The sequence below is a fragment of the Larus michahellis genome, chromosome 7, assembly GCF_964199755.1.
Source record: "Larus michahellis chromosome 7, bLarMic1.1, whole genome shotgun sequence".
Classification (NCBI taxonomy): domain Eukaryota; kingdom Metazoa; phylum Chordata; class Aves; order Charadriiformes; family Laridae; genus Larus; species Larus michahellis.
The window spans coordinates 5745130-5770944 of NC_133902.1; the positions used below are offsets into that span (position 1 = coordinate 5745130).

General features: G+C 56.0%; 3 protein-coding genes across 15 annotated transcripts; 2 read left to right on the top strand and 1 right to left on the bottom strand.

Annotated features, from left to right (window-relative positions):
* The first annotated feature begins 1766 nt into the window (after window positions 1-1766).
* LOC141746738 (aldehyde dehydrogenase family 3 member A2-like) lies at window positions 1767-11927 on the top strand. 11 transcript variants are annotated; one of them, XM_074595788.1, is made up of 12 exons: window positions 1767-2225; window positions 4275-4445; window positions 4859-5090; window positions 5191-5276; window positions 6151-6359; window positions 6481-6598; window positions 6734-6875; window positions 7051-7217; window positions 7732-7831; window positions 8468-8703; window positions 9717-9840; window positions 10156-11927. In XM_074595788.1, the coding sequence occupies exons 2-11, from the start codon at window positions 4284-4286 to the stop codon at window positions 9795-9797; spliced, it is 1533 nt and encodes a 510-aa protein (XP_074451889.1). In that variant the 5' UTR covers window positions 1767-2225; window positions 4275-4283; the 3' UTR covers window positions 9798-9840; window positions 10156-11927. The 11 variants fall into 11 exon arrangements, with proteins under 11 accessions (XP_074451889.1, XP_074451896.1, XP_074451890.1 ...); XM_074595789.1 differs by lacking the exon at window positions 1767-2225 and adding an exon at window positions 3309-3561; XM_074595786.1 differs by lacking the exon at window positions 1767-2225 and adding an exon at window positions 3602-3948.
* A 139-nt stretch (window positions 11928-12066) lies between these two features.
* Window positions 12067-18151, top strand: LOC141746739 (aldehyde dehydrogenase family 3 member A2-like). 3 transcript variants are annotated; one of them, XR_012588473.1, is made up of 11 exons: window positions 12067-12564; window positions 13279-13449; window positions 13671-13902; window positions 14003-14088; window positions 14177-14385; window positions 14507-14624; window positions 14760-14901; window positions 15077-15243; window positions 15856-15955; window positions 16691-17505; window positions 17642-18151. XR_012588473.1 is itself a non-coding variant. In XM_074595799.1 (11 exons), the coding sequence occupies exons 2-10, from the start codon at window positions 13288-13290 to the stop codon at window positions 16954-16956; spliced, it is 1482 nt and encodes a 493-aa protein (XP_074451900.1). In that variant the 5' UTR covers window positions 12067-12564; window positions 13279-13287; the 3' UTR covers window positions 17068-18151. The 3 variants fall into 3 exon arrangements, 2 of the variants coding, with proteins under 2 accessions (XP_074451900.1, XP_074451899.1); XM_074595799.1 differs by having other exon boundaries at window positions 16691-16956; window positions 17068-18151; XM_074595798.1 differs by having other exon boundaries at window positions 16691-18151.
* On the bottom strand, window positions 18079-25186 carry LOC141746736 (multidrug and toxin extrusion protein 1-like). Its single transcript, XM_074595784.1, has 18 exons — window positions 24984-25186; window positions 24529-24708; window positions 24336-24437; window positions 24087-24155; window positions 23652-23800; window positions 23520-23562; window positions 23363-23407; window positions 22892-22989; window positions 22596-22693; window positions 21521-21634; window positions 21331-21398; window positions 20975-21083; window positions 20718-20793; window positions 20570-20639; window positions 20106-20238; window positions 19639-19733; window positions 19010-19157; window positions 18079-18632 (listed from the first exon to the last, which is right to left on the bottom strand). The coding sequence occupies exons 1-18, from the start codon at window positions 25170-25172 to the stop codon at window positions 18421-18423; spliced, it is 1998 nt and encodes a 665-aa protein (XP_074451885.1). The 5' UTR covers window positions 25173-25186; the 3' UTR covers window positions 18079-18420.
* Window positions 25187-25815: the final 629 nt, after the last annotated feature.

Genomic DNA, 25815 nt, shown 5'->3' on the forward strand with positions numbered 1-25815 from the left:
CCCCCGCCTTTTGAAAGATAGAACTTGAGATATTTGATGCGCTGCTTTTCTAGTTCGGCTCTCTAGCATCTCCCCAAGAGCACCATGTTCTGTACTTGTTCTACTTTCTCCACAGTGTGTCATGTTGACTGAGGAATCTAAAACATATTTTGATTCTGACATTTGCTGCTTCTTCTAAGTAAGATGTTGAACTCTGAGCCCTTCCTCTGATACAGAGGATGAAAGCTAGTTAAATTAACTTGCAACTAAGATACTACGAATTATTTTGAGAGGCGTTTTTCAGTTGAGAGGTGTGAGTTGTTCCTGGGACTCGCGAAGTTCTGCATAGTTCTTGCTGCTTTCTCGTACAGCAATGTCAAGGTATTACTGTTGTCACCTCTGGGTTCGGAGGCTGTTGTGCTCTACTGGTGTCACAGCTCTGTGCAGTGCACAGCCTGGCTGCGCCGAAAAGGGAAGCTTGCTTTTTTTCGTCTAGAGCAAGTAAAGCTGGATACTGCTGCTTTCAAAGCTTGTTGAGGCTTTGAAATTCAGAGATGCTGGCTTGTGACCTGCCTCCTTTTCGACTCCTGCTTCCTCTCCTATATTTTTTTTTCTTATTTTGATCCTTTGGCTTTTTTGTCTGCTCTGATCTCTGCTTGCCAGTTTTTTGTCTGTCCAGGATGCCTTTAAGCAAATCTTTGATTCTGAACTTCCCTGTCCAACCTGAGCCATAGCCCTGGCCGTGGCCGCACGGCTCCTCCTCCCTGCAGATGAGTGAAGTATAGCTCAGTAACCTCTCTTTTAAGGTCTTTAAGTCAGCTGGAGCCCAGTCTAAGTCTTGGCACTGCTTCTTCGGACAAACACCTTTTCAATAGGCTTTTGTATGTGGCAGGCTCCCCCCTCCTCTTGAGCTGAAAGCAAACTAAATGCCAGTGGTGCTGTTGAGTCTTGTTGTGGTCTTTGTGCCAATCATTTTCATTGTCTCTTTGTGTCGCTTTCACATTTTCCATGGTCCCAGCTATGTCTACAATGCAGCCCACAGGCCGCGGCTCTGTGCTACGCAGTATCTTGTTCTTGTAAATGTGAGATCAGCCACAGCTTTCAAAACAAGTGATGCCATAAATGAACTGAGCTGCATTTATTCTTGTAGGTTTTTTTTTTAAAATCTCTCCTTGCTGTTAATCTTCTGTACCCGGTTTTATGATTGAGTGCTTTTTGAGCTTTTGTATCTGCCCATCTTGTGCCACGGGCTGGATTGTGTGACTTTTAGAAAACAGTTGGAATTTGAGACTAGGCAGACATTTAAGCAGAAATTGACGATTGCCACCTAGCTAAAACCTTGGAAATTCTGTGAGATAAAGAAACATTTATTGATTAGCTGTGTTATTTGGTGGACTCTTGAAACCAAATACTGCACAGCTTATCTTCTAAAGCAAAGTCCTCCTTCCCCAGGCTCTGCTGGATGCTTTTGTGAGCAGGGCAAGGAACAGCACAAAGGCATGTTCCCCAGGCCCAGTGCGGGGCAGAGGCCTGGCTCACTGGCACCTTGCTATAATTGACTGCAAGAGGGGAATGAGAGCAAGGGGCCGCGAGGAACGGGGGGGAGAGGGGAGTCTCAAGCTCAGCTCCTCTGTAAAATGTCTCTTGCTGCTGTAAGACTAGCCCTGGGGATTAAAGCACCCCCAGCACTGCTTACCTCCCCATTCCTCTGGAGCTCAGTTACTTTCCCATAAATAGTTCCCTTTATTGTTTCTTAGTGACTGAATAAAAATAGAAAATACTGTCAGCTCCTAGGCGGGGAGAGTGTGCTGCAGACCATGTGTTTCACTGGGCGCCGCCTGGAGTATTCTTCCATCTCACTCGAGATCCCACGCTTCCCTGAAATCCACGTGTCTTGCCCAGCCGCTCCAAGGAGACTCAAGTGATATTTTGCAATGCTTAAAACGCCCTCAGCCTTGCTTCCTCTCCATAATTGGCTAAAAGATGTCCCTGACAAGAGACTGTCTCCCAGGATGCAGCCCACTGCCGCTGTCTCATTTCTGTAAATACCGAGGAGCCTTAAGACCGGGTTTCTGCGAAAGCGTGGCACACACAGTACCAGCCTGCTGGCCACTGGGATGAACTGGGACGTTTGCCTCCTGTGTGTGACGCCAAGCACAAGCAGCACTGCTGTGGCATGAAGACCCTCGGGCTAAAGGGTTGAGAATTCTACAAACTCTGGAGAATGGCCACTCTGGAAAATGCAGGTAAATAACATTTCCCTCCTCCTGCAGACATCCCTTAGTGGGCGCGCTGCCTGCAGAGGATGCCTTGCAGCAGTTTTCCCCAGGCACAATGCAGTGCTCCATGCTAAAAGCTCAAAGACTTTGATTGCCGTAGCATTAACTCCTTATCTAATTTTCCTTGGGCCTTCAGACAGCGCAGCGCCTGGACGGAGCTCCAGCCTGCCCTGCCCACAGTGATGCGTCTTTGCATCAAGCAATCCTCTTGCCAGGAAAGTTACCACTTGTGCTACACGCGTCTACTTGAACGCAAACCTGATTCCTTTTCATGTGCGATGGTGCAAGGGCCCTGTCACGCCCAGCCTGTGTTTCTTTCACGTGTTGTCTCCTGCACGCAAGTATTGGCAATTGCTCTTGTCATTCGTTTCCACAGCAGACTGTTTACTGCTGAGATTTGTGCAATAGCTTGTGAAATGTTCTTGTGCTGGCTCCGCCGCAGCCTGTGAGTTGTCAGCGAGGCCAATGGACTTCACGAAAACCAGGTTTTGTGTTTGGGGGCGAAGGGGGCTCAAGTGCCGCCATGCTGGTCTGGGAAAATGTCATGAAATTTTGGGGGGGGATGTGGGCTCCGTGGTAGCCCCGTCTCCTGGGCACGAGTGCCCCACTGCTGGCCCTGCGCATCGCAAAGGTGCATGGTGGGGGGGGGTGTAGTTGGGCACCGTTTTGGCTGAAGAGCGTTAACAGTATACATACAGCCCCTGTAAGCGTGTGTCACAAACGGGAGTAATTTTCAAATAACCCCCTTTGCATTTCTTAGAACAAGTCGGGGCAGGACCGTTTTTAACGGGAACGAGCCCAGCCCTGTCCCAGCTCCTTTCCTTGCTTTTTTTTGGCCAGTTTCCCACGCGAGGGCTGTATCGCGGTTAACTCCGCTGTCCCTGCCCGGCTCTTCCCGGCCATTCCCTCGCCTCCTACAAATCACCACCTGCGTTTTCGGCCCTTGCTGCCCAGTTTTCCCAGTCTCTCCCTCCCAGTGCCGCGGGAGGCTGCCGGCCGGGCACCGCCATCCCCTTCACCGGCCAAAGGACGAGGCGCTGGGTGCGTTCGTACCGGGGAAAACGGAGGGGCCACGCTACCGGTGGCATTTGCCCTACTTCGATAAGGAGCCCCGGGCGGGACTTTGCCCCGCCACCCCTCCCCGAGCTCTCACCCGACGCCTCTCCCTGCCACCGTTTCACAACCGGCCGGGCTCCTCTGGGTGCCAGACCCAGGCAGCTCCCGGGGGAGGCCGCGGCGGGACCGGCAGCCCGTTCCGGCGGCGGGAGGAGGGAAGGCGCCATTCCCGACGGCGGGAATCACGGTACCGCCGCTCCCCGGGCTCCCTGCGCGCCTCGCGTTCTTCACCCCGCTCTGCTCTTTCTCTCTTCCCTCTGTCTCCTCTTCACGAACCCCCCGCTCCCACCGGAGCCGCTGCCGCCCCGGGCCGGCCGCTTCCATTCTGCTCCCGCCCGGGGAGGGGGCGGTGGCCCCGCGGCCTGTCCCATTCCGCCGTGGGGGGGACGGACGGACAGGGCGGTGCCGTCACGTGAGCGGAAGGCGGAAGCGGCTGAGGCGAGCGGGGGCCGCAGCGGGACCCGGGGGGAGGCCCGCGGTCGGGGAGGCGGCACTTCAGCACGGTCGGCGCTCGGGGGTCGCTGGGGTTCCTCGGAGAGGCTCCCCGTCCTCGCCGTGGCCTTGCTGGGTGGTGGTGGGTGCCGGGCTGCGGGGAAAGGCGGCCTTCCCTCACCCCCGTCCCCGCTCTTCCTCCCCTGCGTGACTCCCGTGCTGTTGTAGGGGCTTTGCTCCCGGTGCTCCTGTTCAGACTTCTCTAAATCATGAATTACTTATAAGATTTCAGAAGGTCACGGCATAATTAGAGCATTAGAGGCATAGAGCCTATCAGCCCTCAAGGTGGGGTGGTGGGATTGCGGCTGGTGGCTGAGACTGTGCCTCGATATCTGCGGGAAAAGTCGGTTTCCAGCTGTAGGAGGGAGGCCCTGTAGTGAGCTGTGTCCTGCTGCTCTCTCCCTGCAGTGCTGAGCCATGGAGAGGATGCAGCAGGTCGTTGGGCGGGCGAGAGCCGCCTTCAACTCGGGCCGGTGCCGCTCACTGGAATTCAGGCTGCAGCAGCTGAAGGCGCTGGAGCGGATGGTGCAGGAGAAGGAGAAGGAGATCCTGGCAGCCATCAAGGCGGATTTGCACAAGGTCTGGGTTGGGGTGTTTCTCCCATCAGCCATGCGTAGACAGTGATCAACCCAGAAGGGAAAGTGGGAAGGTCAAGGGCTGCCTTTGCCCCACCAGATGGCTCTTGCTAATGTTCTCCATGGTCCTGGTTCTCACTGTGGCTTGCCAAGCTTTGCTGCCACTATTTCTAAGAAGGAGCTAGTCTGAGGCAGGACTGCAAAGGCAGGTCCTGGCTGTCAGGTTTTGGCTTCTGCTGCGCGCTGAGCCCCACATACCCAGACTGACAGCAAGGATCCTTTGAGGAAGCACTATCAGTAACCACCCTGGCAGACACTTTAAGCCAGCAGAATTTACCTTCCTTCCCTAGGCTGCCATGGTGGGTGTGGGAGGTGGTTGCCTTTGCCATCCCCTCCCCAAGCTCTCTGTCGTTGCAGTGTGGGCACAACGCATACAGCCATGAGATCCTGGGCGTGCTGGGGGAGCTGGCCCTGGCCATGGACAAGCTGCCATCCTGGGCAGCCCCTCAGCCTGTGAAGAAAAACCTGCTGACGATGCGGGACGAGGCCTACATCTGCCCTGAGCCACTGGGGGTGGTGCTGGTCATCGGGGCCTGGAACTACCCCTTTGTCCTGGTCATGCAGCCTTTGATCGGGGCCATCGCAGCAGGTGGGGACCCGTCGCAGCCCCTGTCTTTCCTGGGGCCATGGGTGGGTGCTGCAGGAGAGCAGCATGAGGGCTCAGTGTCCGTGCTGCATTTGTGTTGTAGGCAATGCCGTGGTGGTGAAGCCATCGGAGATCAGCGAGAACACAGCTCAGCTGGTGGCAGATCTCCTCCCCCAGTACCTTGACCAGGTGAGTGTGGCCCCATGCTTGATATGATTGTCTTGAGTAGATGCCTGTTATGCTTTCGAATGGCTCCTGCAGATTAGAGTCAAATCAGTTGCCTGCTCTGTCCCAAGGAGCGCAAGCAGGAGATACAGAAAGGGTTGAATTACTCGTAGAGAGACATGTCAATGTAATCTTGAGTTTGTGTAACCTAATGTGCCTACATAACATTGCTGCAACTTCACAACCTTTTTGACATTTATGACCTTGTAAAGAGGTGTGTATGTAATTGTCACTGCAATAATTGCTCTCTTGGACGCCGTGCTGAGGTTGCCTCTAGGTAAGCACAAGTTTGCGTTGGGTGCTGGCTGTGCCTGGCTCTTCCTGGGAATTAGGTGCCATTTGCTCAGTAGCCGTATGTCCCGGGTTTTCATGTCCTTCCGAACCACACTCGTAGCAGGAGTTGTTGTTTCTCCTCCACTTGTCTCGCAGTTCTGACATCCCTTGTGCTGTGTTGCGGAGGCTGTTGCTCTGACAGCAAGGCCCCATTGAGCAGTTTCCTTTGGAGAGTTAACGCTTTCTCTAAGCAAGGGGTGAGAGTTGAGGAAAGAGAGAGTCCCCAGGAGAGCCTGGCGGTTGTATGCGCCCTTGGTCTTAAGATGTGGGAATAGGTCCATAGCCAGAGAAAGCCCTGGATCAGCTTCCATTTCTTTTAGTTCATGTGGCACAATATGGCAAATTAAACTTCATTTCGGGGTAAGGAGTAGAGCTTGTCTCTATTATTGCTATTCTTTCTCCAGATCCTAATGTAGCTTACAAGCGAGTCTGCTCACGTAGAGCTGCTGCCTTGGTATATTTGCTTTCAATTGAGGTAACTATAAGGCTCTCGTTTGCCCTGCAGGAGCTGTACCCTGTGGTCACTGGAGGAGTACCTGAGACAACAGCCCTGCTGACCCAGAGGTTTGATCACATCCTTTACACCGGCAACTCCACAGTGGGCAAAATCGTGATGGCAGCGGCTGCCAAGCACCTGACGCCCGTCACCCTGGAGCTGGGCGGGAAGAGCCCCTGCTACATCGACAAGGACTGTGACCTGGCCGTCGCCTGCAGGTCAGGCAGTTGCAAGCCCTGGGTGGGCCATTGTCCCTGGACTGTGGGTGTCGCTGAGGTGTTGTTGTGTGGGGTGTGGAGGGGACTGACTGTGGAGAAAGCATCTCGCGTTCTCTCGTAGGCGGATAACGTGGGGGAAGTACATGAACTGTGGGCAAACCTGCATCGCCCCGGACTACATCCTCTGCGACCCATCCATCCAGAGCAAAGTGGTGGAGAACATCAAGGCAACTCTGCAGGTGCGGGTGGAGTTCCTCGTGCTGTGGGAGTTGTCCCCGTTGCAGCTCAGGTGTGAGTTTTGTGGCTGCAGCCCTGGAGCTGTGGCTGTTGTGAAGGTGTGTTGAGCGCTTTGGTTGTGCTGTGCCCTTTGGCAGGAATTCTATGGAGAAGACGTGAAGTCGTCTCCGGATTACGAAAGGATCATAAACAAGCGTCACTTCAGGAGGATCGTGGGCCTGCTGGAAGGGCAGAAGGTTGCTCACGGGGGAGAGACTGATGAGGCCTCCTGCTTCATAGGTGCTTGTGGCAGCTGTTGGGGTGGAGAGGTGTTGGTGGGTGCCTTCTGGGGGCCGTGCGTGTCTGTGGCTCGCTTGGTGCGTGTTGAACGCAGGCCGTGCCCAGGACGAGGTCCTGCGATGGAGCCCGTCTTCTGTGCTGCTCACGCCATCTCTTGCCTTCCTGTTTGCCTCAGCACCAACTATCCTCACCGACGTTTCTCCGGAGTCAAAGGTGATGGAGGAGGAAATCTTTGGACCGGTCCTCCCCATTCTGACCGTGAAGAGCGTGGACGAAGCCATTGAGTTCATCAATCGTCGGGAGAAGCCCCTTGCCCTGTACGTCTTCTCGAACGACAAGAAGGTGGGTCTGGGCTGTGCTCCCCTGCAGAGGTGACTGCGCAGTTTGATCCTGAATGTGGCCAGTCCCAGGCACGGCTCCCCGCAGGGTCCACGTTGGGGAATCACTTGCAAATCACAGTGTTTGCCTGATGGGGGACCACGAGTGTCCCCAGAGTTGCTGGAGCCTCCCAGTCTCCTGCTGAAGTGTTTGGTGTTTGCATAACTTTGTGAAATAGAAGGATAAAAGGCTGAATTTCCTCTTTGGTGCCTTGTAGTCTTTCATGATTAATTTAGTTACCTTTAATATATTGCTAGGGAGGCAAGCTCCCAAATTTCCAGCTGTCACATCCCTTCTCTGAACTTTCCCACTTTATTTGAGTTAACATTGCAGGGAGAGGGCTCATCTGAGTTATCAGCCAGAGGAAAGTATACAATGGCCTGTTTGCTCATAGCTCCCCTTGCAGTCTGTGTCAGTTATATGGTCTGATCTCTTCTGGGCCTTTGTAATGTTCTGTTTGTTTTTTTTCTTTTGTCAGTTAATCAAAAGAGTAATCTCCCAAACCTCCAGTGGAGGTGTTACTGGAAATGATGTCATCATGCATTTCTTCCTCTCAACCTTACCCTTTGGTGGTGTCGGTAAGTTACTGGAGCTCCTTAAGCTTGGTGTGATTAGCAGTAATTGCAGGAGGAAGTGTAGGACTTCAGTATGGGGAGAATTGGAACAGCCTACGGGAGTTTTGCAGAAGAGGGTTTGGGTGTTAGAGTGCTCACGAGCTGGCTGTGAACCAGCAGTGTTCTGCTGCTGTGAACAGCACACGCTGTCCTGGAGTTGGAAACTCAGGTAACCCTTCTCACACAGCACTGCTTGGATCTCAGAGCCTTGGCACGGTGCTTAGAGAGGAAGCTCAATCCAGGGAAGAGCTGGAGACGGCTCAGAGGCACAGGGAACAGCATATGCAGGGACCCAGTGAAGTACTGGAGAGTATGTAGTGAAAACGGGATGGGGAACAAGAGGGATGGAGTACAGAGGGACATCTTAGAGACTGAAAAGGGCTGCAGAGAGGAAGGAACAGTTGTCCTTTCTGAAGGAATATAGAGGAGAAGTTGTGCTTTTAAACTGCAGCAAGGCAGCGCAGGGTAGGTAGTACGCACTGCAGCTGGCAAACAACTAGAATTTTCCTGTGCTGCTTCTTACCCTCCTGGTGGCCTCAAGTGGCCAAAGGTTTGACTGGCTGAGCCCGTGGTGTGACCTGCCTGGGTTGTGTCCCTCAGGTAACAGCGGGATGGGTGCCTACCACGGCAAGCACAGCTTTGAGACCTTCTCCCACCGCCGCGCCTGCTTGATCAAGGACCTGAAGATGGAGGGTACAAACAAACTCCGGTACCCACCTAGCAGCCAGAAGAAGCTGGATTGGGTCAAGTTCTTCCTCTTGAAACGATTTAACAAGGGCCGAGTGGGTCTGGCCATCTTGGCCCTGCTGGCGATTGTGGCAGCGGTGGTGATAAAGGTGAGCTTTAGCTCTTTGCCATCTGCATGAGTGCGTGTGCAATTCCTCTGATTTTCTCCAAGTTCCCTCTTTGCGACTGCAGTCCTTTCTTAGAGCCTGGCCTGTTTTTTTCTGTCTTGAGGCTTATGAGAGAAATTACCAAGATGTGCTTCTCAGTCTTGCAATTGCTATTTAGAATAGAAATGCCCTCAGAGAAGTCTCCTAGGCTGCGGCCCTATTTGTTGCTCTGCCTTGGTGGGTGGCACCCATGAGAAGCTCCCTCCAGAGGCAGAGGTCGGTATGTTTTGGACAGATCTCTGGAGCAATTTTGATTCCTTGGCTTTCTCCATCAGCGTTGTGAGCTGCTCCACAGCCTAGCCCAGCTGGCTGCGGTTTTGTGCCGTGGGGCCCTGGAGAAGGGAGGCTATGTCCTAAAGCCTAGGGCTACAATGAGCTCTTGTTCCTCGGCCAGTTGCAGCCCCCATCTGACCTTAGCTCAATTATTTCCATTTCCCTCCCCTGTTTCTGGCTGGGTAGTACGGAAGGGTGGGATGTCCTCCCTTCTCTGCAGGAGGCAGAAGCCTGCTAGTGCTTGCTGGAGGACTCGAGATGCCTCCTGAGGTGGAGGGGTAAGATCTAAAGCTCCAAGTATGATCGCTGGTGGTTCTCCATGGCTGGTGGACCAGGCAGTATGTGTGCCTGCACCGTCTGCTCCTTGCAAAGCTCAGCTGTGCATCCTGGGGTTTAGTAGGCTTAAGGAAGCAGCCACTGAGGGCACAGGAGAAGGCAGGGAGGATCAGGCTCTACACTTCAGTCTGCTCTGTGTTGTTACTGCTGCAAGGAGATGTGCAGGAGCCCAGCAAGACCGGGGAGATAACCCAACTGCTTATCTGAGTCCAGGAGGAGGTGTAAGAGCCAACGACTGGCTCAGGTCCTGAAGCATCAGCCAGGGAGGCAGGCCCCATCTAGGTGAATGCCTTCTCAGCGAAGAGGGGGAAACTCACGGCATCTTGAAATCATTTGGGTTTTCTCAGAATCACCAGTCTGTGCTGAAGAGAAAAGCCCTCTTGATTGTGCTGGCTGTTCAGAGGCTGGGCTGGCTCAGTGTGTGGTAAGGAGGAGCAGGTTTCAGAGCACTGCTGTGGCTGTCACAGTGAGGTAGGAGCTTTTTTCTTCTCCTGTGTGTAGTCCTGATTTGAGATCAGGCAAAGCCTTGTTAGAGTAGTGAATGTGGGGCTTGCAGAAGGTTCCCCCTGGAGCCAAAGTGCGATGCTTTCCCTGGCAGCGCTCGGAGCTCATACAGCATCCAAGATAACCAGTCAGTGCATGCTGAGGGGCAGGAGGCAGGCGAGCTGCGCTCTGGGGAAGTCACCTGAGCGAAGGGGCTTTGCTTCAGGCTGTTCTAGAAGGGGAGTTGGTTTTTATTTCAGCAAATCCTTCACAGGACGTTGGTGTTGTGTTTTGCTTTCACAGATGGTTTACTACTGAAGAAAGGAGAAGGCGCCATGTGCAAGTCATACTCTGAGTGCTCGCTTTGTGTCTGTTTCCTTAAGCTGAGAAGTCATTTTTTTTTTCTTTTCTACTGGGTTATTTCAGTGAGCTGTCACACACACAGAGTAGCCTTAGAGAAGCACTAACCAAGAGAAGGCTTGGATTCCTGTTTACTAAAAAAGTCATGCTGAAACAGAGGGACCAGTGGGTACAAGCTCTCAAAAGGAGGACTGCAGAGCAAGAAATACCAGTCCCTACCTCCGCCCCATGCCCTGCAGAGCGCTGCTTCCAGAGACACGCACACTGTGTCTTGTACCAAACTGCTTACCTTCCTTCTGCGGCAAACAGGAGCTGACGTTTCAGCTGTGATGGGGTTGACAGTGTTTTCCCTGCAGTTTCCAGGATGGTCTGTCTTCTGTTGTGCTTCCAACAACCAGCCTCTCTTGGTGACGAGTCTGAGACAGGCGGTGCTGGCTGATGGTTTTTACTAACAGTGGTGGTTATGAATAAACCTAGTGAGGTCCCTTTGCAGTTTAACTGAGGTGAAATACTCATGGATCCCTATGAGCCAGAATAGTTCACAGTTGGTCAGGAGGTGCGGGCTGACTCCCTTTTTTGGGGCTCTGGGTTTCATCGTGTGCCTGTAAGAATTATTTGGCAGTTAGAAATCTATACAGATGATCCCTGCCATGCCTGTATCTTGCTGATAAGAGCATGTTGTGGTCATACAAAAGATGCTTCGGGCCTGTTTAGAGAAGAGGGAGTCGCAAAGTACCCTGTTGTGGGTTAACCTAGGTGGGCACCCAAGCCCTACGCAGCTACTCACTCGCTCCCCCCCGTGGGAAGAGGAAGAAAATCAGAAGGGTAAAAGAGAAAACTTGAAGGTTGAGATAAAGTTTCATAGGTAAAGTGAAATTTGGGTGTGCGAGCAGGAAAATTAAGGAATTAATTCACTGCTTCCCCTTGGCAGGCAGATGTTCAGCCATCCCCAGGAAAGCAAGGCACCATCACATGCAACAGTGACTTAGGAAGACAGATGCCGTAGCTCCCAATGTCCTCCCCTTTCTTCTTCTTTCCCCGTAGCTTTTATTGCTGAGAACAATGTCATATAGTCTGGAATATCCCTTTCATCAGTTGGGGTCACCTTTCCCAGCTGTGTCCCCTCACAGCTTCTTGCCAACCCCAGCCTAAGCGCTAGCGGGGCAGTGACAAAGAGAGACCTTGACACCACGCGAGCATTGTTTGGCACAGCTTAAACCATGGATGCGTTACCAACACTGTTTTGGTCATAAATCCAAAACACTGCACCATCCTGCTATGAAGAAACTTAGCAACTATGATGAAAATTAACTCCATCCCAGCCAAAACCAGTACAAACCTGTTCCTGGTCAGATTCCTCCGAGGGAAAACAGTTACTGAAAAGAGTGTGTACTCCTTTGTGTTCGAGCTTCTGGGTCTGCTCTAATCTTGCACTGGGAGATAATATGGGGCTTGTTCTAGCTTGGGGAGAGGATGCTTGAGAAATCTAAGGTGAAAGGACCTCAGAAATATTGATGTTTAAAAAAGGCAAATTTAAAAAATTATAGTTAAATGCAATTATTCACTATAGGCTAGAAAATTATATTTACTGTGCAATAGGTGGGATTTCTTCATGTCTGGTGAAAATCCGTGTGCCTAAGCCTTTTTTAATGATATATTTTGCAAGTACTAAATAAACACTGAGAGTTTCAATAATAAACTGAGCGTGGTAAGTCCCTGCAGTCTCCTGGGGAATCCTGACCGTCCTCTGTCGCTCCCAGCTCTGGCCGCAGCTTGGCTGAATGTCACACGTGTGTTGTGAGGTGCCTCTGCCACAGCGCAGGACCGTGGGTCCCCAGCGCCGTGACCTCTCTGCTTGTGGGGACGGACACCCCAGAGCTCTGTCGGAGAAGAGGAGGCAGGCGGGGCGTGGGGCAAGGCAGTGCCGGGAGCCGTGGGGGAGCTGGACTGTTTCTCCTCCTGTCCTGTGCGAATCCGTGCCACTAATCGCCTCCCACCTGCGGGCGCTGCCCGGTCGGGGTTTGTTCAGATCCGGGCGATAGCGGGGGCTGCGTTCCTTGGCTGCCACGGCACGTGAAAGCGCTCCCCCGGCCTCGTGTGCCCAACGTGGGCAAAGCCACGTGGTCTCTCGCAACCCCGCACGGGCGGCTGAGTCACTGCCCCGGCTGCGTATTCGCAGGCTGAGGACATATCTGGGTAAAGGGCATCTTGTATCTAGCGAGAGCCCTGGGCCCGGGCCAGCTCTCATCTCCTGGGAGGAGGAGACATCGCTCCAAGCTGTGTCAGGGGAAGGGCTTGCCACCTGCTTGCACTTGCTGCGGGAGACTGGTGGAGAGGGAAGCTGCTCTGAAGGTAACTTTCTTTTTTCCTTCTTTTTTTTTTTAATGAGTCATCTGCTTTCTTGGTCAGGATTGGGGCTGCGTCACGCAGCTGTGGCAGCGGACAGGGAAGGGCATATTTTAACGGTTGCAAGGGAACCTTGGTGCCTCCTTCGGCTAGACAGGGACTGCCGGCAGATGTCTTGTCCTGACTAAAGAGAGAAAGGCTGCTCCTGGGAAGCTGGATGAAACCTCTGCCACCTTTCCTCCTGTTTCTGCAATGCCTTGTCGTAACAGGGAAGATGGGCACAGGCTGGCTCCAGGCACGCAGCTCTGCTTCCAGCTGCCTGTCCACCAAGGCCATGGTCATCTCTGTGTTTTGGCTCCTTGGGAGCATGGGAGCATCCCTGTGAGCAGAAGGTGGGATGACTGGTGGGTTTAAGGGTATCTCTGAGCAAGGAGAAAGCACCCGCAGAACAGGATCTACCTACCATCCCCAGAGACGCTGGGTTGTCATGAGAGCTGCCCGTTGGTGGACCCTGCGCAGGTAGGATGGGGCATCAGAACGTGGGAGCCCTGAGCAGTCACGTTGGGACCAGAAGGTGATGCAAGGAGGAGAACATCTCCTAACCTTGCTCTGGGTGGAACATTTCTTGATGGTCTTGATACCCCATGTCGAGTGTTCCCTGGCCTGAGCAGCCCTCAATGGCCCCGTAGTGAGCTGTGTCCTGCTGCTCTCTTCCCACAGCACTGAGCCATGGAGAGGATGCAGCAGGTCGTTGGGCGGGCGAGAGCTGCCTTTAACTCGGGCCGGTGCCGCTCACTGGAATTCAGGCTGCAGCAGCTGAAGGCCCTGGAACAGATGGTGCAGGAGAAGGAGAAGGAGATCCTGGCAGCCATCAAGGCGGATCTGCACAAGGTCTGGGTCAGGGGGTTTCGTTTCTCCCATCAGCCATGCGCAGATGGTGGTCAACTCTGAGGGAAGCAGCAACCCCAAGGACTGCCTGTGCCCCACCAGATTATTTTTACTGATGTCCCCCATCATCCTGCATGACTTTGCCCTGCCTCCTCGGGCTGCTGTAGTGGGTGTGGGAGGTGGTTGCCTTTGCCATCCCCTCCCCAAGCTGTCTGTCATTGCAGTGTGGGCCCAACGCGTACAACCACGAGATCCTGGGCGTGCTGGGGGAGCTGGCCCTGGCTATGGACAAGCTGCCATCCTGGGCAGCCCCTCAGCCTGTGAAGAAGAACCTGCTGACGATGCGGGACGAGGCCTACATCTGCCCTGAGCCACTGGGGGTGGTGCTGGTCATCGGGGCCTGGAACTACCCCTTTGTCCTGGTCATGCAGCCTTTGATCGGGGCCATCGCAGCAGGTGGGGACCCGTCGCAGCCCCTGTCTTTCCTGGGGCCATGGGTGGGTGCTGCAGGAGAGCAGCATGAGGGCTCAGTGTCCGTGCTGCATTTGTGTTGTAGGCAATGCCGTGGTGGTGAAGCCATCGGAGATCAGCGAGAACACAGCTCAGCTGGTGGCAGATCTCCTCCCCCAGTACCTTGACCAGGTGAGTGTTGCCTGGTGTCCCTCCCTGGGTTTCTTTGCACCATGGGGATGCGCTGGGTTGAGGTGACCCCAACACTCTCCCCCTGCAGGAGCTGTACCCTGTGGTCACTGGAGGAGTACCTGAGACAACAGCCCTGCTGACCCAGAGGTTCGATCACATCCTTTACACCGGCAACTCCACAGTGGGCAAAATCGTGATGGCAGCGGCTGCCAAGCACCTGACGCCCGTCACCCTGGAGCTGGGCGGGAAGAGCCCCTGCTACATCGACAAGGACTGTGACCTGGCCGTCGCCTGCAGGTCAGGCAGTTGCAAGCCCTGGGTGGGCCATTGTCCCTGGACTGTGGGTGTCGCTGAGGTGTTGTTGTGTGGGGTGTGGAGGGGACTGACTGTGGAGAAAGCATCTCGCGTTCTCTCGTAGGCGGATAACGTGGGGGAAGTACATGAACTGTGGGCAAACCTGCATCGCCCCGGACTACATCCTCTGTGACCCATCCATCCAGAGCAAAGTGGTGGAGAACATCAAGGCAACTCTGCAGGTGCGGGTGGAGTTCCTCGTGCTGTGGGAGTTGTCCCCGTTGCAGCTCAGGTGTGAGTTTTGTGGCTGCAGCCCTGGAGCTGTGGCTGTTGTGAAGGTGTGTTGAGCGCTTTGGTTGTGCTGTGCCCTTTGGCAGGAATTCTATGGAGAAGACGTGAAGTCGTCTCCGGATTACGAAAGGATCATAAACAAGCGTCACTTCAGGAGGATCGTGGGCCTGCTGGAAGGGCAGAAGGTTGCTCACGGGGGAGAGACTGATGAGACCTCCTGCTTCATAGGTGCTTGTGGCAGCTGTTGGGGTGGAGAGGTGTTGGTGGGTGCCTTCTGGGGGCCGTGCGTGTCTGTGGCTCGCTTGGTGCGTGTTGAACGCAGGCCGTGCCCAGGACGAGGTCCTGCGATGGAGCCCGTCTTCTGTGCTGCTCACGCCATCTCTTGCCTTCCTGTTTGCCTCAGCACCAACTATCCTCACCGACGTTTCTCCGGAGTCAAAGGTGATGGAGGAGGAGATCTTTGGACCGGTCCTCCCCATTCTGACCGTGAAGAGCGTGGACGAAGCCATTGAGTTCATCAATCGTCGGGAGAAGCCCCTTGCCCTGTACGTCTTCTCGAACGACAAGAAGGTGGGTCTGGGCTGTGCTCCCCTGCAGAGGTGACTGCGCAGTTTGATCCTGAATGTGGCCAGTCCCAGGCACGGCTCCCCGCAGGTTCCAAGTTGGCTCCTCTTTGCTTGTGAATCGCAGCGTTTGGCTCACAGGGGCCACAAAGCCACAAGTGTCCCCAGAGCTGCTGGAGCCTCCCATTCTCCTGCTAAAGGACTCTGGGTTTGCATAGCTCTCCACATGCCTCAGCCAGCCAGCCCATGCTCATGGATGCTAGTTCCTTCCACGTCTCCTGCCCCCGCTCCAGGCTCTGTTGTGCCAGCTCAGGAATTTAGGTCAGGGCTTTGCCCTGGAACAACAGCCCCGGGCGGTTTGGGTGGGAGGGCTGAGGAGCACCCCAGGCTCTGACCTGTCCCACTGGGTTGGAGCCTTTTCATTTCGTGGCTGTTGCAGCTGGGCAGATCCTGTGCTAAAGTATTGCAAACCCGGCCTCTCTGAAGGAACAAGGCACAGCCTGGTACCCTCCACAAAGGGAGAAGCAAACCTTGGCACCCACCTGCTCTGGTAAACACTGTGGTGTTTGTGGCCCGTCTTGATTTCCCTCTCTTCTGTGCCATCTCTTGTTCTGGGTAGCTGATCAGACGGGTGATATCGGAGACCTCCAGTGGCGGCGTGACAGCCAATGACGTCTTCATGCACGCTTTGGTTCCAGATCTGCCCTTCGGCGGTGTGGGTACGTCCCTGTTCCAGCCCATAGGCCTGGTTTCAGTCTCCCAGCAGCAACCTCTGACCCAGGTGCCATCATACACATTTGGCAATTCAGGAACTTTCAGCTGCATTTTCCCATTAATATTATTTTCACTGGTGGTTTCCTTTGTAAAACGGCTCATTAGTGGTTGGAGCAGTGTTGGTGCCAGTGGGAGAGGAAAACCCTCTGGCACATCTGTCTGCAGGTCTGGTTCTCCGGTGCCGGGGTATGGGGTGAAGTTGCCTGTGGCCAAGCAGATGGTTGAGTTTCCACGGTCACTGTCAGGCCCATGGTTTTGTAGCAGAGACAACTGGTCTGTAGGTAGAGGGCTGAGGTTTTGGGTGTTTCTGATGGCAGGTTGCTGAATGTCCTCCTTACGTCCCACTGCTTGTTCCTCCTGTCCCCCACCCCAGTGTAAATTATGTGGGAGAAGCAGGACTGGCCCTGGAGAAGAGAGGGCTGGTGCCATTAACATTCCAAGGCTGGGTGCACACAACCAGCCTGAGCCCCGGTTGAAGGCAGTGAGCAGGTCCTCATTTATTTCTGGGTAGTTATTAAAGCTGCTCTTTGCTTCTCTGCCCTTGAGGAGCAGAGCAGCTGCTCCAGGTGTGAGAAGCACCACGACCAAGCTTTCCCTGTGTCCTGAGGGCTGCCAAACAGAATTTAAGAAATACAGCTGTCCCTGTGCATGGAGTGACCTGCCTGGGTTGTGTCCCTCAGGTAACAGCGGGATGGGCGCCTACCACGGCAAGTACAGCTTTGAGACCTTCTCCCACCGCCGCGCCTGCTTGATCAAGGACCTGAAGATGGAGGTTGTGAACAAACTCCGGTACCCGCCTGGCAGCCAGAAGAAGCTGGATTGGGCCAAGTTCTTCCTCTTGAAGCAGTTTAACAAGGGCCGAGTGGGTCTGGCCATCTTGGCCCTGCTGGGGATTGTGGCAGCGGTGGTGGCAACAGTGAGCTTTGGCTCTCTGCTGTCTGCATGAGTGCGTGTTCCCGACGCCGGAGCCCCGGCCTGCTCTCAGCCTCCGTTGCCCCATTGCCTCAGGCTCTGCCCCCTCCCTGTTGGCCTCAGCCTTGTTTCTCTGCCTCTCCAGGTGGTGTCCTCTGGATGAGGCAGGTGGTCAGCAGTTGGCAAAGCTCCAGACCAGTAACCAGCCGCTCACTCCCTGCAGTCTTCATGCTGAACTCTTTTTTTGCTGCCATTTCTTTTCTTTCAAGTCAGCCAATGCCCTCAAGAGGTAGAAGCAAATGAAAGCCACCTAAAGCAGAGAAGCCCTGAGTTGGAGGCTCCAGCTCCTGCTCAAACACAGGAATCAGTTCAGACCTCAGCAACGAGTGGTGCCAGATGGAAGGAGGCGGCATCTGCCCTGCTTTGCAATCAGGAGCCCATCTAAAAGCTCTCGGGAAGGGAGGAATCGTTTGTCGCAAGGGTATCAAAACAAAGCGAGTTGTCACTGAGCCTGTTATCTACAGAACACATCGCGTGATCCCCATAGAAAGCTGTCTCATACCAGCAATAAGCCTAACAAAATGTGGGTTTTACTGATGGGTACAGTCAGGCTGGTTGTCCCCAGCAGCCTGCCCAGAGCAGAGGGAAAGGCCTTCCAAGAACCTGCAGCATCCATCCTCGAACGGGCTTATGACCGAACGGGTGATGTCTCATTGCAGGGGAAACCACCTTTAGCCCTCCAAGGTGTGCAAAGGCTACCTGAGGTGACAGCGGAGGCTTTCTGAGCTGTGCCCACACTGTCCGAGGACTCGAGGAGCACCGGGGACCATCACACCGCTGGTGCACTGCGTCTGGGGCTGTGCGCTGACAGCAGCATCGCTGCCACCGGCGTCCCAGGGCTGGGGAAGGCCTTGGCCTCAGCTTGAGCAGCCAGCCATCTCCTGCCTAATTGAATTTCCACCTTTTATTGGTTTACGGGGAGTCTTTTACCTCCAAGCTTGTAACTGGAAGCTGCCTCGCTGAATAAAACCTTTGTTTTACTGCGAAGGCCGCTTGGGGCCAGGGCAAGACCCACAAGCGCCCCCGGGCTCGCTGCAGCCCCCAGCGTCGGATGTTCCCCTGCCCTCAGCCCCCACCCAAAGGAGCCAGCCCGCGTCCAGCCAGGTTTATTCTTTATTCGGCATTTGTCACAGAGCAGCGGTGTGAGCCAGGCTGTGCTCGGCTCCGGTTGGTGGGTGATAGTGGGCAGGAGGGGGGTACCCGCACACTCGGGGTGCATCAGGCAGCCCCAAACAGCGTTTTGGGTGTCAGAGCAGCCGCAGGGCCCGTTCCCAAGAAGTGGCTGAGCAGATGCCACCAAATGCTGCTGGGGGCCGTTTGGCTCCCATGGGAGAGGTGTGTGCTGGGTTCTCTCGCTGGCCAGTCTGTGCTTTGTATGTCCATCCGTCAAGAGGGGCTTTTGTCCCCAAAGCAAAGTCCCCACGGTCCCTGGCACGAGTCAGTGTTTGCTGGTCATCAGCTTTATGACGACGCCCAGCGCGAGCACTGCGATGGCTGCGGCCGCTGCCAGCCCACGCCGGATGATCAGCTCCTTGGTGACTGTGGTGGTGGCTGGAGGGGACGTGGCTTCCTGGGACTCCAGCTGGTACGTTGGTCCCTCCATCCTGGTGATGCCCGTGAGCACAACGCCCTTCTGTGCATCCACTCCCGCTGCAAGGAGAATGGGGCAGGATCGTCAGGGCTTTTGGGGGGATTGAGAGGTTTCTTGGGAAGGGTTTTGTCTGAGGTCTGAAAGCACTTTACAAGCAGCCCAGAGCGTGGAGATCTCCAGCCCTTAGTGGAGCTTCGGTGGGACCCAGTGTCTGCAAGGTGAGAAGTACCCATGGTGCCCCATCCCTCCAGGTCATCCCCCCGCCAGCCTCCGTCACCCTCCTGAGCCCACCCTCGTAATTATTGTTACTGCGGGCATCCACAGCACTACACTGCACTCCCATTTTGTGGGCTCGTTCCTGGCTTATGTGAACCCTTGGGGACCCTCCCTGGATCCAAATGCACCACGGCATGCAGCGCCCAGCTCCTGGCCGTACCTACGCACCCCCTCACTGTCCTGGCAGGGGGGTATGTATGGGGCACTGGGACTGGCCCCACACCAGAGGGAAGCGCCTTGCAGGAGGGATCGGGGTCCGGGTTCGGCTCCTCTGGTGGTGGCTGGGTCACTCCTGCACGGCGCTGAGCCTGAGGGAGGGAATGCGATGGGTTTAGCCAGTGGCACGTGCTGCAGGAAATCCCCACGGAGCAAAGCCAATGTGTTGCCTCTCGCGGGGTTCGTCTGGCTGAAAATGGCACCTCGCAGCTGAAAGGTGCCCAAAATGCCCAAGCGATGCTGGCTGGTGGGAACCCCAGAGCTGTTGGGGCGCAAGGCAATGCTCAGGACTGTAGGGTTGAGGTACGCCTCAGTCGTCCCATCTGCTTTGTGCTTCATGTCCGCAGCCAAGAGCGGCACAAGGTGCAGAGGGAAACCTTGAGGCCATTGAGTGTGTGGGTGGGAGGGAGCTGAATACAGGGACACGGCCACAGTTCCAAACATGGGAGCGCTGGCTTTTGCAGGGGGCACTGGAGGGATCGAGCCTGTGAAGCTGTCTCATCTTGTGATCCCAGCCAAGCTGCCAAGGACCCTCCTGCTGGCAGGGTGCGACGCTGTGGGTGCACAGGTTACCTCTTCGGCCGCCATCCTCCAGTCCATGCGGTAGATGTAGGCGATGAAGCAGGTGCAGAGGATGAAGACAGAGACAAGCATGCTGAGCCACAGGCCTGCGGAGAGCACGCCAGCGTCATTCAGGCACCACAGCTGGACCAAACCCAACCGAGACGGCATCTCGGGACAGCGAGTCACAAAAGGGGATGTCACCGAGGTCAGCAGGGATACGGGGATGGGGTGGCCGTGGGCTCTTGCTGCAGGGCTGCCTGGCAGACCTGGCAGAGGTTGCTTTTTCCCAGTACAATTAAAAGCTCTCAGTAGTTGCAGGGGTCATCCCAGTCCATCCCAGTCTGCCCAGTCCCCAGCCAGGTAGGAGGGCAGATCCAGGCGGGAGGGCCATGGTGAGCCATTGGTGGAGCTGGGGGGAGCTGCATCCCTGCGGGGGATCTGGGGACATGCAGAGCTGTGTGCCCGGGAGTCGGTACCTATGACGCCGATCCTGGCCACGAAGAGCAGCACAGCTCCCAGGGGCAGACCCACACCATAGTAGCTCACGGCGTTGAGGATGGCACCAAATTTCTGCTTGCCTATGCCTCTGAGCACCCCGCTGCAGGCGCCCTGCCGGGGAGAGAGACAGGGGCTGGGGCCAGGGTCGGGAGCGCCGCCTTAGCCAAATTCGGGGCTCTGCCGCTGCCTTGCGGGGGGGCTGGTGAACCAGCCTGGTGATGAACCAGCTCCCCGCCTCCACCCCGTTATTTCCACGTCCCTTCCTGGTCCTGTGGGTTGGCAACTCTTTGTGCACTTGGTGTTTTCTAAGGAGTGACCCCAGGAGCTCTGCAGGGTCCCGGTGTCGGTGCTCACCCGCAGCCTGAGGGACCCTCGACCGACCTGCGATGCTGCCACTCAGCACCGAGGTCCTGTACCAAAAGCAGCTTCCCAAGGGACTTACACACATGGCTTCAAACAAGTGGAAGACAACGTAGACAGGCATGACCCAGGCCACCAAGTCAACAATCTCCCTGGGGACAGAGAAGAGCCAACAGTTGCTTTTGGGAACCGACCTCTGCGCACCAAGGCTGGGAGCCGGTGGCACTCACTTGTCAGGGGTGAAGATGTATCCCAGCATGTCCTTCGTGGCGACTAAAATGGCCCCCATGGCTATGCAAAACCCCCCTGAAAAGCAGAGCAAAGCGCTGAGCTCAGCCTGGCCATGACGGGGAGCTCGGGAGCAGCCGAAGGGAGAGAGCAGGGGACAGCGGTGTGCGCCGTGGGCAGGGGACTTCAGACACTCCCTGGTCATGCCATGCCTGGAAGAAGCCCGGGCGAAGGCTTCCCACCATGCCGGCGGCCTGACCTGTGCAGAGCAGGCTGGTGGAGGAGGATCTCTTGGCCGTCTCGACGTCGCCGGCGCCCAGCGCGTTCCCCACCTGCACACTGGCGGCTGTGCCGAGCCCCAGGGGGATCTGTAACCACAGGCCTGAGGGTCGACTGTGCGTCCAGGTCACGGGGACATCTCAGCGACAGCAGAATAACCACCCAGCAGAGACGGGGATGGAGTTCAGGATTTAATTTAAAATATCTCCACAGGAGGGAGAGGCATAAGTGCAGAGGGGGAAGACCGAGATTTGCTGAAGCTGATTTTTGCTGGGTGTCTGTCCCAGGACTGTCCTTAGGGTGCCCTGGTCCGAAAGAATAACCCCCAGCCCTTACCATGAAAGCGACAACGGACACCTCGTAGATGATGGACTGGGCGGAGAGCTCTATGACGCTCAGCAGGCCTGGGGGAGAGGAGAGGGTCAGCACTGGGTGTGAGAGCCACTCCCGGCACCTGCGACTGCCGCAGACACCGCTCTGGGTCACATCCTGCCCACATCCTTGCAGCTCCCCACTCTCCGCTGACCTATCAAGAAGCTCCCGATTTCGTAGGTCCACCACTCGATGCATATCATGAGCATGCTGGGGACAGCCAGGGAGGTGAAGCTGTCCCACTCCAGCAGGCACTCGCTGGACCAGCCTGCAGAGAGGAGAAATGTCACCTGATGGATGACCAGACTGGCCACTATGTCGAGGGCACCTGCGGCAGGTGGAGGTACTGTTCCTGTTTGCAGAGCCACCAGGGAAATGCTCCTCAGCGCCACAGGACCTCCAGCAGCAGAGCATGCATGTACAAGCTCTGCAGGTGCTCATCCCTCCCGGAGCAGAGCGTCTGAGGACAACCTCGTGCTTACGTCTGTGCTCATCCGGCTTCGGGCCTGAACCCTACAAAGCCTCAGCAGGAAGTTTCATTTCTCCAGAATTAATGTTTACTGCCCAGCACGGTGCTCTGCCAACCCTCGTACATGATGTGCACCCACCGAAGCAGCACCGCATTCCTGGGGCGGACCAGGCTGAGGTTAATATTTCACCCTCAGGACTAACAGAATTCACTTGATAGAAGCGGTGGAAGATTCACAAATACTTGCGTAAGGCAGAACCCAGAGGGATCTGAGGAGATAGAATCATAGAATCGCTGAGGTTGGAAGGGACCTTTAAGATCATCAAGTCCAACCATTAACCTACCCTGACAAAAACCACTTCTAAACCACGTCCCTAAGTACCACATCTACCCCTTTTTTAAACACCTCCAGGGATGGTGAATCCACCACCTCCCTGGGCAGCCTATTCCAATGTTTAATAACCCTTTCAGTGAAAAAATGTTTCCTAATATCCAATCTAAACCTCCCCTGACATAACTTGAACCCATTTCCTCTTGTCCTATCACTTGTCACCAGGGAGAAGAGGTCAGCCCCCATCTCTCTACAACCTCCTTTCAGGTAGTTGTAGAGGGTGATAAGGTCTCCCCTCAGCCTCCTCTTCTCCAGGCTAAACAACCCCAGCTCCCTCAGTCGTTCCTCATAAGGTTTGTCCTCCAGACCCCTCACCAGCTTTGTAGTCCTTCTCTGGACACGCTACCTGGGGAGGTAAGATGCTCTTACCTCCCCAGGTCTTCACGTGGAGTTTCTTGCCTGCGATATACAGGAACAGGAAAATGGCTTGCGAATACTGAGCAACAGTGTTGGCCCAGGCAGAGCCCCTGCAAAGGAAATGAGAAAGGTCATTGGCATCCTGCTCACGCCTCCCTGACCTCAGGGTGCCACAGCATAACGTCCCGCCGGGCCCCAGCGAGCACCGCATGCTCAGCCACGCCTGGTGGTGCTGACATCCTGGAAAAGTCCCTTGCCATTGCCAGGTGTTGTGTTTTTCCCCTCCGCGGGGTGCAGGCACTACTCACGTGATGCCCAAGTGGAACACGTAGAGGAAGATGCAGTTTGCGATCACGTTGACGACGTTGCCGATGATCCCGCTCAGCACCAGTGGCCACATGATCATCTGCAAAGAGGAGGAGATGGGGATTGCAGCGCCTTTACCAAAGCTTCGGGGGAGAGGTGGGCAGGTCCCTGCCAACCCCGCGCTCAGCAGCTTTCCCAGCCAAAACAAGAAACTTCTGACAATGTTGCCTGCTCGGAAAATTAGTGTGTTGGAGGGAAATCCCTGATGTAGGGAAGTATGAAAGGAGGTCCGTCAGGCAGATGGATACAACTGGCCATGGGATGGGCTGATCTCCAGGGTCAGAGCTGTTCCAGGGCACCTGGGCAGTGGTGGGGACACACACCGCCTTGCCACCGGGAACAGCAAGCATGAAAACCCCGGATGCGTGGTTGAAAGGAGCCCTGAGCCGGGACTGACCTTCTGTGGGACCTACCTGGTTCTGCAGGTATTTTGTCTCCAGACTATACATAAAAACCGCCTGAAAAGGAAATTGGTGGACGAGATGAGGCTCTGCTGCTGTGGTGGAAAACAGGGGAAGGACGGGCGGTCCCTGTGCGTGGCCAGCATCCAGGGTACCCACAGGGACTCACCGGGAGAGCAGGGACAAAAGCCATCACGTAGCGCTGGGTTAACCTAGGGGGACAGGAGAGGCGTGGTTAGTGAGGGGCCGTGGTCCTCGCAGCCCCAGCATGCCAGGGAGGGATGAGGCAGTGGTGTCTGACCTGGAGACCTCGGGGTCCTGGCGGATGAGGAGCAGGAGCTGCTCGATATTGATGAGGACGGCGCAGCAGGGGAAGCAGCAGAGCAGGAGGATGAGGGTGGCACGCTGCAGGATCACCCCCACGCGCAGCAGGTTCTTGCTGCCGTAGGTCTGCAAGGCGAGAGGATGGTGAGCTCTCTTCGCGCTGTCAGCACGCCGGGGCTGGGGTGACGGGGACACTGCGGGGCATGGAGCAGCCCTGACCACCCTGGAGACCACCCGGGAAGAATTTGGTGTTTCAAGGGGAACACGGAGCTCCCTGTTATGGGATTGCTGCTTGGGGAGAAGCTTCCCCAGCTCGCAGGTGCAGCCAGGGCTCCATGCAGTGCCTGGGCAGCATCAGCCGGTGCTGGAAAACCCCACGTCTCCAGGACAAGTGCCAACATCTCTTACCCACCTGCGATATCAAGGTGTCACATGCTGAAGACAAACCATAACCTACAGAGATGGCAGTAACATTTATAACCTGGAAACAGGAGTTAAAAAAACAAAGCGTAAATGTGAGTAGTTAAGATTTGTAGGTAGGGAGAGGGGCTAAAAGGAAAAGTGGGAGTCTGAAATCTCCTCTGTCCTTGTCCCTATCCCGTCCCAGTGTCAGCGGTGGGAGCTGGTGCCCGGTGCCAGGGCAGCCCCCGCGAATGCTTACAGCGATGGCCAGCGTGACGGAAGCCAGCTCAACCTTTCCCAGGTGGCCGCAGAATATGGAGCTGACGAGGTGTATCAGGAAGATCAGCAGCTGGATCAGGATCTAAGTGTGGGAAGGAGGAAAGGCGAAGAGGAGACGGAGGTGAGCAGGGGTGGCCGTGCCGGGGGGAGCGCTCTCCTCCTGGGGTCCTTACCAGCGGCCCCGCCAGCACCAGCAGCTTCTTTGCGTCCTCCCAGAAGTTGTCCGGGACCAGGCGCCGAAGCCAGCGGCGTTTCTTCCCGCAGCTGCCGGGTGTGAGATCGTGCTGGCCAGTGGCCATCGCCTCGCTGAGGCCGTTCTCCTCGGGGAGGTTCACCTGCTTCATGCTGCCGCTCTGCCAGGGGAGTGAAAGAACCCTCTTCCTCTGCGCTCGGTTAAAACCACCCCCTCAGGGTGAGCAATGTGTAACCACGGCGGGGTGAACTTCAGCCGGAGCCGGGCGAGCTGGACCGCGTGCTGCCGGGGCGGCGATGGGAAGTGCAGGCAGTGGGGCAGGACAGGGCAGCGAGGGTCCTGTGCACCGCGGCGGGCAGCGCAGAGGAGCCCGGACGTGCAGCGCAAGGTGCAAGGGACTGAGTCTTCCCAAATCACTCCTGTGAGCCCTCATACCTCTCTCCTGCTTCGCCGTGGCTCCGCCAGACGGTGGGCTGGAGGGTTGTCTGCCTCTTCCAACAGCGATGGAGGATCCATGGGTCTGTGTGCGGTCTGCCGTGCGCTGCTGCCGGCAGTGGCGGGGCCGCTGCCGGTCTCGGCCCCTCTCATCACAGCACAGCGACGGCCAAGACAAGCCGGCCCCATTGGCTCCAGCTGTCTGCCTCGCACAGCGCGGCAGCGTCGGGTTTCACCAGCACCACTCCGCCAGGCCAAATATAGCGTCCTGCCTTGGCCCAGCGCTGGGCAGGAGAGCGGAGGGGAGCTGCCGCCACGGCGCAGCCCCTCGCCTGCGCAGAGCGGGAGGTGGGCGCCAGTGGGATGGGGTAGCCCATGGGGCTGAGCGAGGAAGGCTTCCTCCTCTCCCCAGGGTCTTGTCCCAAATCTAGTGGGACCCTGAGCAGGGCAGAGCCTGCCACCTCCCCCCCACATCTGGGCAGAGGCCGGGGTTGGGGGCTGTTTTAAGCTCCTTGATGTCACATCTGTTCATTCCCAGCCTACAGGCAGCCAGCGCCATGTGCCAGGAGAGTTGTGGGGTGGCGGAAGGGGCTGGTCACCGGCTGTATGTGGTATTCACCCCCAATGGCCGAGGACGTGCCACACGGCTGAGGCAGTGGCCTCACTGCTGTCACACAGCTGCAGGTAAGAGCCTGGGATCGGTCCCGAGGGGCTCAGTGCTGGGGCCGTTAGCATTGAGATATATGGCAGTTCCTTAGTGTCATAGAATCATTTAGGTTGGAAAAGACCCTTGGGATCATCGAGTCCAACCATCAACCCCACTCTACAATGT

What these genes read in the sequence shown, in the direction of transcription:
- LOC141746739 (XM_074595798.1), top strand. Translation starts at nt 13,288, where the DNA reads ATGGAGAGGATGCAGCAGGTCGTTGGGCGGGCGAGAGCTGCCTTTAAC. An exon ending in GACCTGGCCGTCGCCTGCAG is followed by an intron (nt 14,386 to 14,506) that starts GTCAGGCAGTTG and finishes GTTCTCTCGTAG; the next exon opens with GCGGATAACGTGGGGGAAGT. An exon ending in TCTGCCCTTCGGCGGTGTGG is followed by an intron (nt 15,956 to 16,690) that starts GTACGTCCCTGT and finishes TGTGTCCCTCAG; the next exon opens with GTAACAGCGGGATGGGCGCC.
- LOC141746736 (XM_074595784.1), bottom strand. Translation starts at nt 25,172, where the DNA reads ATGGGGCCGGCTTGTCTTGGCCGTCGCTGTGCTGTGATGAGAGGGGCC. An exon ending in CACCAGCCTGCTCTGCACAG is followed by an intron (nt 20,794 to 20,974) that starts GTCAGGCCGCCG and finishes TCTGCTTTTCAG; the next exon opens with GGGGGTTTTGCATAGCCATG. An exon ending in GGAGGATGGCGGCCGAAGAG is followed by an intron (nt 19,158 to 19,638) that starts GTAACCTGTGCA and finishes TCCCTCCCTCAG; the next exon opens with GCTCAGCGCCGTGCAGGAGT.
- LOC141746738 (XM_074595788.1), top strand. Translation starts at nt 4,284, where the DNA reads ATGGAGAGGATGCAGCAGGTCGTTGGGCGGGCGAGAGCCGCCTTCAAC. An exon ending in TCCCCCAGTACCTTGACCAG is followed by an intron (nt 5,277 to 6,150) that starts GTGAGTGTGGCC and finishes TTTGCCCTGCAG; the next exon opens with GAGCTGTACCCTGTGGTCAC. An exon ending in ACATCAAGGCAACTCTGCAG is followed by an intron (nt 6,599 to 6,733) that starts GTGCGGGTGGAG and finishes GCCCTTTGGCAG; the next exon opens with GAATTCTATGGAGAAGACGT.